The sequence below is a fragment of the Daldinia childiae genome (assembly GCF_008694065.1).
Source record: "Daldinia childiae strain JS-1345 chromosome Unknown Scaffold4, whole genome shotgun sequence".
Taxonomy (NCBI): Eukaryota; Fungi; Ascomycota; class Sordariomycetes; order Xylariales; family Hypoxylaceae; genus Daldinia; species Daldinia childiae.
This window is the reverse complement of record NW_022984645.1, coordinates 2470694-2481064: the sequence shown is the minus strand read 5'-3', so window position 1 is coordinate 2481064 and position 10371 is coordinate 2470694. Positions and strand designations below refer to the sequence as shown.

Here is a 10371-nt window from a genome sequence, read left to right as displayed (position 1 = left end):
CTAAACGCGGGAAGCTAGGTCCCACGATTTCGGGGATCGACTGGACTCCTTTCGAACGGCCCAACCTTTGAGGGCTAGGAGGATAACTTCCCAGGCCATGATCAGACCGACTAATCCCATGGTAACGGTGTAGAAGAACATGGCGTCTAGGTCGTAGTGAATCATTCCCTCAACAGTATCGTTGGCCTATTGTTCTCATTAGCTCCTGAAACTCGGTATAGTTACCAAGATATGACTTACGCTCGCCATGAAGATAGTACCACCTGCAATGAGTCCAAATGCGGTAATAAGCTCAGTTGGAGGTCGAGATGGTAGGATCGAGCGCGGAGGCTTGAGATATACGAGCATGTATGTGAATCCCCGAGCAAAAGAAGCACCAGTTAAAAGGTTGCCCCACTGCTTGTGAACCATGCTAGAAACCATGTTGTGCTGCGTGTGTGAACTCATCATGATACCAAGAAGTAAAATCACGAGTGCTGGAATAGGATTGACGGAAAATTCGTATTCCCTTGGTGCCTGTAAAGCTTCACGTTCCTCATCACTGTACGCGTGGCTCGGATGCGAGAGAGCGGCATCGTACACTGTAGTATTTAAGAGTTCCCGAATCCGCGTCGACTCAATGAGCATAGCAAGCTGCATAACCGTATTAGTTTCATCACGCATATCGGTTAATACAATAATGACATACCAGACCACCTCCGATAAAGAGAACCGTAATGGAGATGTGCTCTAGATCCTGAGGGCTAAATTCTTTACCGGCATTACCAAGATGCTCTAGAAAGATGTTGGTCGAACCGTAAGTGAAGATAAGAGCACCCTCGACGAATTCCGCAGTTGGCCTCCATTTCTGAGAGCTTTGTTTCGGACGGACATTCCATGCCTATGTATTTTTCGTAAGTAATTATGTTCATCGGTTAATTGGGTGCGGTGTCCGCTCCGACTTACCCAACCCAGTTCACCGAAACTTCCCGACCACCTTCCGAGAGTTAAAATGCCGTACCAGAAAAATATGCCACCCTTGATCCAATGAGCTAAGCCGCTGAAAATACCGTGACCCTCCTAAATTGATCGGTTAGCTTACGAAGTCGTAACCCTAACAAACTTGCTTAAGTCAACTTACAAAGAATCGTCCGAATGTGATGATACCAGTACACAGAGCAATGTAACCGAGAATAAGAATAGTACGATCGACAAAGTTGTAGGCAAACATCAAAACTTTCCATGCTCTGGTGGAAATCTTGCCGGTAAATCTGGTGATGAACGAGTTGGACTTCTTTGAACCTAACATTTCTGCGGGCTTAAAGTGAACATCTTCAAGATCGTCATAGTGGATTCGTCGGTCGCTCATCTCAATAGGGGATTCCCGACCCACCACAGTTGACAAGGAATTACTTCTCAAAGACTCGGTATTCGGTTCGGTGCCTTGTCCACTATCGTTAGAATGGCGGTATGGATGAGAGTATAGCGCATCGTTAATGCGTTGGTGCTCAGCCATAGCCTCCGTCGAAACCGGAATGAACGCCTGCTCTTCCTCCTTACCGACTCCTTCTGCTCCTTTCCCGCCTATTACACCTGCGACGCGACCGACAAGGCTGATAAACACTTGCGCGCTGACTACCCAAGTGACCAACCATCCAAGCTTGTGATGCGCATTGTTGGGATACAGATCGGGTGTGTTCGCGTTGTAGGTAATACCTAGTACGACGCCGAGCGCGTTCGTGACGAGGAAGAGAAACTGGACGGGGAGCGTATACCGGGATCGCGCAATCGAAACATAACAGCTAAAAGGAACGGTTAGAATCAAAATGAACCTGTCCTGAAAGTTACTAAGATGGGCATACCTAGTGGCAGCATGACTACCCAACCAACTACCATCAGTGCAATATGCGTATATATTTCGATACGTGCTCTGGATGCGAAAAAATACGTGGGCGATACGATTCTGGGTCTGGTTTTGGATCCTCTTTACTCATGTCCATGTTCATATCCATATCCATATCTGTGGCGCCTTCGTCGTCGTGACCGTGGGCAAGAATCGTAGGAATAGCTCCTACTATGGCAACAAGCGCCAGCGCCTTGAGCGCAAACTGAGCTGTCGACCTCATATCGATTCAAGTTGTTTGGAATACGTTTAATGGTAAAATTGAGCGGGTCAACCGGAGACATATATTTACATACCCCCGGCCGAGCTCTTTGTCCTTAGGTGGGTAAACCCTTGAACGAACTATAACCCTAGCACGGTTAGAAATTGCGCTTCACCGACGTAGTCACTTTTATGAAAGCTGCGAGGGCGAGTGGAAGTAAGGCAGTAAGGCTAACCTCGGCGGCTTTCTATTTTGTTCACGGTAGGTACCTAGAGCTTATATGCAGAAAGCTGGATCAGGAATACCAATTATATAACCATTAAAGACCGGGCGAAGTAGTGGTTGGTGGTATTCGGCGGAAGTATGCTACCTCATGTATGGGAGGACAAACGAGTCATATGGAGAAGAGGGGGAGGAAGGCTTTTCATAAACATCATCTTGGTGGGAGGGAATGGAAGGTACATATCCTCCGGAATATATTTATTTTGTACCAAGACGGAAAACGGTGTCGGCGCCCTTTGTGCCCATGAAGTTGAAGGTACGGTAACCGGGCAGGTGGGTTATACATACAAGCAATATACTACGGGTAAGTACTACTTACGAAGATCGACTAGTAAAAATAGCAGTGATAGCTCTTTCATGGATACCTCTTACCGCGTGTAGTTTTGAATGTACTATACACTTTCCGTTCAATGCCCGTTGGTTATTGACAAAAAAAAAAAAAAAGGCCGGTCCCACCCGAGCGCATTCTTCTTGTCATTTGTTCGCGCCATCTGTTTCTGATGAGCCATCGAGCGATAGCGTTAAAAAATAGCACGATGGACCATCCGAGGTATCCGAAAAAGAAACCAAGAACGGGCGGTATGGGATATTGATTGAGGCTGTCAAGGGCTTGAGGAAGCTCGCAGAATCGTACTGTGGATATCTTGGGGGTAGGAATGAGTCGTCCTTAACTAATACCACTAATACCCATGTCTAGTCCCATGTAATATAATCAATGTACTTGCTGGTCGAAGGAACACATAAAAATATAGGTACATACATACATACCTACATCATACCAAATGACAGCATCGGCTATTTAGAAGGTACCCACTTCCCGCTAGGTATCTATGTCCTATGTATCAAAGCGTTACCTCGCGATTTCGACAGGGTTAGGTATTTCCGCACTTAGCCATGCGACGTGATTTCCTTTACTAGAAGCTTCCCGACCAATGGTGAATAATAATTTCTGACCTATGGTCTGACCCGAATTATGAAAGGATCAATAAGTTTTTTTCTGACATGAAAGAGCGAGTATCCGACGACCCCGCCATCCGCAATCGGACATAAAGTAGGTTCCCATATTCCTCTGGACGTATTCCTCCGTGTCACATATCATTTTAAGGTATACGCCCAGCAATCCGCATTCGTTTTGTATAAAGTAAACAGTTTTAAATAATTTCTAGGCTTTTCACTAAGCTTATTATAGGTATGTATGTATGTGTATCTATCTATTGTAGTAAATATTTCGTGCTCTAAAAAACTTATAGGATTAGTGATGTCTGTAGGTAAGGCATGCATATCTGAGCTTAGAAATACTTTTTCATCTGATCATGTGTGAACTCCGCTTACCTTTTCAGGCTGGCCACGCAGGCTCGTGGATGACTTCTCAGCCTTTCGCGTTCTTGAGGAGCCGCGCTAACAGGGGTTCTAGTTCGTCACTAGTGGAGTAACACAATACTTGGGTGCAGGGATAGCTCTAAAAAAGCCGGCGTTAATGTACAACAACGAAGTAGCGCTTACGGATTATAGGTAACATTTTCAAAATGCTGTTTGTATCTATGGCTATGTCGGTGTTCTTCCATAAGCGTAATCGACAAGATGGCTGATACCGTTACAATAGCAATATACGACGGTAGTATAACCTTGCGATCAGTTAAGGCTTACCATATTCCGTGCGCGAATTCATGTACAATGGTTAATAAATCCTCTGGAGAGAGCCGAGTCCGAATATCTTTCTATACAACTTCGACCCGTCTAACTCCGAGAAGATGTTTCGCCGTTTAACAGTAACTATCCCTAGTAACGTCGGTCTATCGCTTGACTAAGGACCGACTGGCTTACCCAGACGCCATCATGCACGAGAGTTGTCACACACCAATTGAAGACCGTTTATATCGCAAATCCTTGAGTCTAAAGTGAAGAGCGCATATGACAAGTCGTACGTACTAATGCGACGAGTCCGATACCCCCTCGGATGATATCTGTGACAGATTTAGTCTGGGGTAGTTAGTGAAATGGGAATCTCCATTAACTAAGCCTCCGAGGGAAGATGGAGGGTAGCATTAAGCGATGGTGTAGTCACAAAGATATTGGGAAACTAATTTCGATGAGGGTTTGTTTTCTAGACCGATACCGAGTACGAGCGAATATTCGATTACCATACTACTATGCTACCACTATACCACTATACTACGTACCATGTAGTATGTATGTATGTGTGTATGTATGTATGTCTTCAACTTGCAGCAATCCCGCATGCCAACAAGACTATCCATAACCAGGTTCTGATACTTCTTGGTAGAACCTATGTACTATTAGTGCATGTATGTAGAAACCCACCAGTACCTAATCATCACTATGTAATTACAACAACAACGTCGACTACTTGGCCAATGGGTCTCGCTAGGACAATGGTTCAATGAGATCGATCGACCATACTTTGCCAAGGCCTTGGGTGACGAAGACAAGACAGCCCAAGAATACCGAGAAATATATCCATTTAGGATGATCGATGTAGCTAACGCTAACAACATCGTGAACTCCTAATAACTCATTACTACATATTTCCCTGTCTTTCGCTCTTCGGAACACATATGTAAAGTTGACGCCGAGTAGGTATCACGCATCCCAAATAGGTATTTCGGGTGCGAAAGGAGACTTGAATCAAGGTCCAAATCGGGACTCCGAGTCTGAACAAGGGATGGATCCATCTTGTCTAGGGCGAAAATGGGTCACTGCAGTGATTACACAAAATGGGTAACCCATCAATCATGACCATTTCCCATTACACCGCCTGACCATAAGGCTGGCTCGCTGTTGGTACCCATGCTTTTATTATAGTAGCCCAATTCTCTTATTTACAGCACATACATACATAGGAAGAGTGACTATTCCATAAGGCTTTAATTTGGTAAACTCCGCAAGTCCCGTCCCTTACTACTGAACCTGATGGATGAGGCCGAACGGAATACATGCACAGGTGTCTACTAATGTTCCTAACGGACTTCAGCTTCGAGTCATTTAAGCGAAGGAGGCGATTCTCGAACGTTTCTGTATCTAGAAATTCCTAGCCTCAACCAATCGACTTGGAGAAAATTGTTGCTTATTGTCGATGTTATAGCAGTTCTTGGCTTCCGGGTTTCCGAAAGCTGTAGCATAACTGCGTAACAACCCAACGTTATTAAAACGAGTCAGGATCAGCTTTCAAAATTGTATTATAATTTAATAAAACTCCTCCTTGCATTCTTAAATACGTCTTAGAGGACCCTGTTTTACATGTCAACGAAGAAAGAATAGAAAAGAAAAAACCACACCTCGGCCTCTACGGCAAGATACATGCCGTAAAATCCGAAGAATGACGACAGATCGCCTGGGATCTCGTGGACGGTTCCCGACATGCCGGTACTACCCCATAATAGTGCTCGTGCCAGATCTATGAACCAACGATGCGATACAAGATAAACTTTAGGCAGACACAAAAGCCTCCTTGATGTACAATACATACGTAGACCAAGTACTTAATGCCGTGTACGCAGCTATGGTATACGTATCACCGTGGCTATGCTGAGTAGTAAGCGTATGAGCACACGAAATGCCCCTCTATCAAACCCGGACTTTATGTCCACTCATATTCGTTGAAAATTGAGTCTATCACCGGCAATTTCAACAACGGTCTCCGCCGCTTTGTACCGATGTAGCCGATGTCACGACATGCCCCGTACGAGGTGGCGTGGGCTGATACCTTCATAAACTTGACCGGTCCTTAAGACGCCACGCATCCCCATCCTCCAATATGACCCTGTCTTCATCCCGGAGCTTCCGCAGGATCTGGACCACGCCATTTGCAGCGGGAGCGTGGAGAGCTTCCGGGACGTCGCGGTATATAACTTTTACCAGGTCCATCGGAGTCCAGAGATGGCGGTCTTTCGCGGAACCCAAGGTTTGTAGAACCTGTTGTTCTCTCTGCTGCCTGTGAGATATATATTCAGCGATAGTAGCACTCGCCTGTGGCAGCACCGGGCCGTGTGCTGGATATGCGCAGCCTCCCACTAGCTTTTCCATCTTCGCTAGACTCTTGAGGTAGGTTCCGAGATCTTCGAATACGGATGTGCCTTGACCTAAAACGTTGTCACCTGTGAATAGCGCGTCTTCTTCCTGCAAGACGAAGACCATATGATCTACAGCATGGCCTGGAGTATGAACAGCTGTCAAGGTAGCTCCTTCGACTTCAAATTTCTGACCATCTGAGATATCTAATTGACCTTCTGTCGGTTGGTTTTTGTAGATGGCTGTCTGTGGCGAGTGCTCTAATAGCTGGCCGATGCCTCCCGTGTGATCGTGATGCCAATGAGTGAGAAGAGCACTTTGGATAGTGGCTTTCTCCTCTTCGAGAGTCCGCTTTAAAGCCGCAATCCACGAGGGTTTGCCCTCACCCGTATCAATTAATAACCTCTTGGGGCCGGTTCCGATTAGATATGTGTTGGTGCCCTGAAGAGCGAATTTGCTCGGATTGCCACCGAGAATACGAATACAAGCGGGACTCAACCGCTCGATCTCTGGTATGTAGACAAGTTGAGAGGCCATTGTGGTTTTAGAAGCTATTCGGAATGCTTTCATACCACTATTAAGTCAAATTATAGATAGTCAAAGGATAGCTTATAATAATAACCACGTAAAAGGACGAATGCACCAGGTTGAGAATGTAAATTATAGATATTAACCTTGTATTATCTATTAACTGATAGCGATGGTAGATTATGATATCAGCGATGAGGACAGAATAAGGTGTAATTATGCCATGAGCTACACGAGGTGCCTACGTAAGTACATGTAGATAAGGTAAGATAGATAGATGTAAGGTAGATAGACTTGGAGATAATTGAAATGCCGAGGTCCCAACAATATAAGGTTGCGTTATGTACCTAGCATTTAGGTCATCATCACCTTCAGGTACAGACTTTAATTTTAGGTTACTAATAGCGACATAACGGGAAGGGCTAATCCCCCCATTTATTTATTCAGCTTCAGCGCTTGTCTAACTTAGAGGTAGGTAACCATGACTGGCATAGCGCATAGCTGCTACGACCCCTGATCTTCCCGTTAGCGCGCTCAGATAAGCAAAAATAAAAGTGTAAATCAGGTGCCGATAAGAATTTCTAGCATGTTGCTTCAACTGTAATCTGTACCTATCTTTACCTATCTTGCGCCTGTTGAATGACGCTGCACGCTGCACGGCGTCTAGTTTAATAATTATTTTCTATACATGAGGTAGGTTTGGTATCTTACAAAGCTTTTGACAACAAATTGTCTAATCGCTAAGTTAACTTCGTATCGTAGTTTCAAAAGCTTTGTAAGTTTCTAAAGAATTTTGCGTATAATTGATATATAACTAGAGAGAGAGCTAACTAATACTGGGGAGGCTGAAGTAAGAGGGAATCTTAGAAGTTGAAGCGAGCGCATCGCCAGTCTTCAGTCTTCAGTAGCTAAGCTGCATTTTCCGTCTCTTGCAAAAGGCAAATTCACCCTCCCACGATCAAACTCTACTCCTCTTACACGAATCTCGCTATAGTTTATTACCCTCCTTAAATCAGGGCGACGGTCGTTAAATCGTTCGGTCGTTCGAGCCTTTCGTTATCGCAATTTTGCCCTTCTCATTTCCGACGCTGCCCGCCTTTTAATTTACACTCGACCAAATCCTCCTCCTCCCTGCGCGGCTGTTATTACGTGCATATTCGCCAATTCACTACGGAACTCCTTTCGTATACCAGTTATAAGTCTATTGCAATCATAGGAGGAAGCATGGCTGCGCGACCTACCACTCCGGCGTCCCCTAAAAATGTCAAGATCAACTCGCCCACCCCGGGGACGCCTTTGTTTGGCTGTGGTTAGTTATTTGGTTCCAAGCTTATAGGATATAATGTCTTGCTGTGATATATACTGAAGCCTTTCTAGAGCACGTTCAAATATTACTATCCAACAACCCAGATGTCCTAAACAACTCAATCCAATACTATAAGATGCTGCTGAGAGTCATCTTCGACGGCAACCCCCTAGTACCGCAGACTTGCAAGGGTCCAGATGGGCTCATAACTACATCCCTAACTTCGAACTACCTCTGCTTGCAATGTTCTGTCATTGTTACCGAAGAAGAGCGTACGAAACATGCGAACAAAAAGAGCCACCGGTTTTGTAAGTCTTAGGCGAACATATGGCATATAGAATCTCGGCTGACTGGCAACAGATGTCGACTCAAGGAGTGGTTCATTATACTGTCAGTTCTGTGAAGACTTTGTATGGGACCCAACCCTGGACGATCTTAGGGTGAGAAAGATAGGAACCGGTTCATTCTCAAGTACGTTGACACGCCCTCCGACCTTGCCATAAGCAATAGTCTAACATATTCAGGTCGTAAGCGAAAACATGAAGAGATGTTTTCGGATACTGTGAAAGATCCTTTAAAGGATGACCCCAGATACATATCCTCCAATACTACTATCGCATCATGCAGGGCAGATGGACTTCGAGGAATCTACAATGCTGGTGCGACATGTTACCAAAACGTTGTTTTACAGAGTTTTCTTCACAATCCCCTACTGAGGAACTTCTACTTGAGCGACGGTCACCAGAGCAGCGATTGTCAGGTACCTCACTGCCTTAGCTGCGCCATGGACGATATGTTTCAAGACTTCTACGCCCTCGAAAACACCAACGGTTATACCGCGGCCAACATATTGTCCGGTTTTTGGATATCTGAAAAGAAGGCGTTTGAAAACTTAGTCACTACGAAGGAACAAGACGCGCATGAATTCTTTCAGTTCTTAGCCGAAGAGTTACACGAGAGGAACGGGGATGGCAAGAAGCCCGAAACTGGCAGTGAACATAGTTGCAATTGCATCATCCACCAGACTTTCTATGGCAAGCTTCAGAGCCAAACGACTTGCCAGCATTGCGGCGGTGTCACCAATGCGATAGAGTCTTTTCTTGACCTAAGTTTGGGCTTGGAGAACCTGTCACAGAAGAGGGGCAAGAAGGCCCCCAAGACCGCTGCATCGTTATCGTTGCAAGAATGTCTTGACGAGGAGTACATTAAATCCGACAAGTGCGAGTATCGGTGTAGGAACTGCAATTCATCGCAACAAGCGCGGAGAGATCACAGCATAAAGCTGCTGCCGAATGTACTGTCTATACAGCTCAAAGTCAGTATCAGCCATCTTAAGTTTTCAACAAAAACGCTAACAAGTATCCAGAGGTTCGAGTTCAAACAGGGGAACCGTGATCGTGTTGCATCCAAGATCAGCACGAAAGTACAGTTTCCGTTACAACTAAGCATGCTTCCATATACCACGCGTAGTCGAACATCGGATGCCCGTGATAGTCAGGAACTAAGGCGATCATGTACATATGACTTATTGAGCGTCGTCGAGCATGTTGGAGAGATCGATACGGGTGAGTTGTGTTCTGATACCCGTATAAGTTTCATCAAGCTGACCTAGACAGGTCACTACGTAACGTATTCTCGAGTTGGAGATCAAGTAAGTTTACCGAGTACTATAAAACCAGATAGGCGATACTAACATGCGTCCTAGTGGTTCTCGTTTAACGACCACAAAGTCGAACTGGCCAAGAAATCCGACGTCCTGGGCAGCCAGGCTTATCTACTATTCTACATCATCCGGTCGCTGGCGTAAAGGAGGCGGGGGTGGTGGTTTGTCGTTGGTGGCAAACCAATCAATATACCGAAATGGAATTGGACGGCGGTGTTTTTGATGACGCATTTACACGGTTTGGGGCGCGATGAGCTTACGTTTTTTTTTTCTTCTTCTTCTTTCGGCATTGTGTTGTGTTTGAATAAGATAGAGAAATAGCGCATAGAGAGATAGGTATTATGACCACCTCTATTTCATGTTTTTGACCTTTTGGGGTTTGGTTCTCGAGTGATAGCGAGTGTATCGGTGTTTTATCGACCTAGATGCTCAGATGAAAATAGCGAAATAGAGACGATATCCGTAAAACTCAGATAGTG

General features: G+C 45.2%; 3 protein-coding genes across 3 annotated transcripts; 1 reads left to right on the top strand and 2 right to left on the bottom strand.

The window, feature by feature from the left end:
• Positions 1-2105, bottom strand: GL218_04982 (putative membrane protein C3B8.06; the record flags this gene model as incomplete). Its single annotated transcript, XM_033581614.1, has 6 exons — positions 1-186; positions 241-633; positions 689-880; positions 946-1059; positions 1121-1781; positions 1939-2105. The coding sequence occupies 6 exons, from the start codon at positions 2103-2105 to the stop codon at positions 1-3; spliced, it is 1713 nt and encodes a 570-aa protein (XP_033435881.1).
• Positions 2106-6092: 3987 nt separating this feature from the next.
• On the bottom strand, positions 6093-6932 carry GL218_04981 (Beta-lactamase-like protein 2; the record flags this gene model as incomplete). The annotated part of the gene is made up of 1 exon (XM_033581613.1): positions 6093-6932. One exon carries the CDS (start codon positions 6930-6932, stop codon positions 6093-6095), a length of 840 nt encoding a protein of 279 aa, XP_033435878.1.
• Positions 6933-8147: 1215 nt separating this feature from the next.
• On the top strand, positions 8148-10036 carry GL218_04980 (putative ubiquitin carboxyl-terminal hydrolase 8; the record flags this gene model as incomplete). The annotated part of the gene is made up of 7 exons (XM_033581612.1): positions 8148-8232; positions 8301-8537; positions 8590-8700; positions 8754-9544; positions 9596-9794; positions 9846-9880; positions 9935-10036. 7 exons carry the CDS (start codon positions 8148-8150, stop codon positions 10034-10036), a joined length of 1560 nt encoding a protein of 519 aa, XP_033435879.1.
• Positions 10037-10371: the final 335 nt, after the last annotated feature.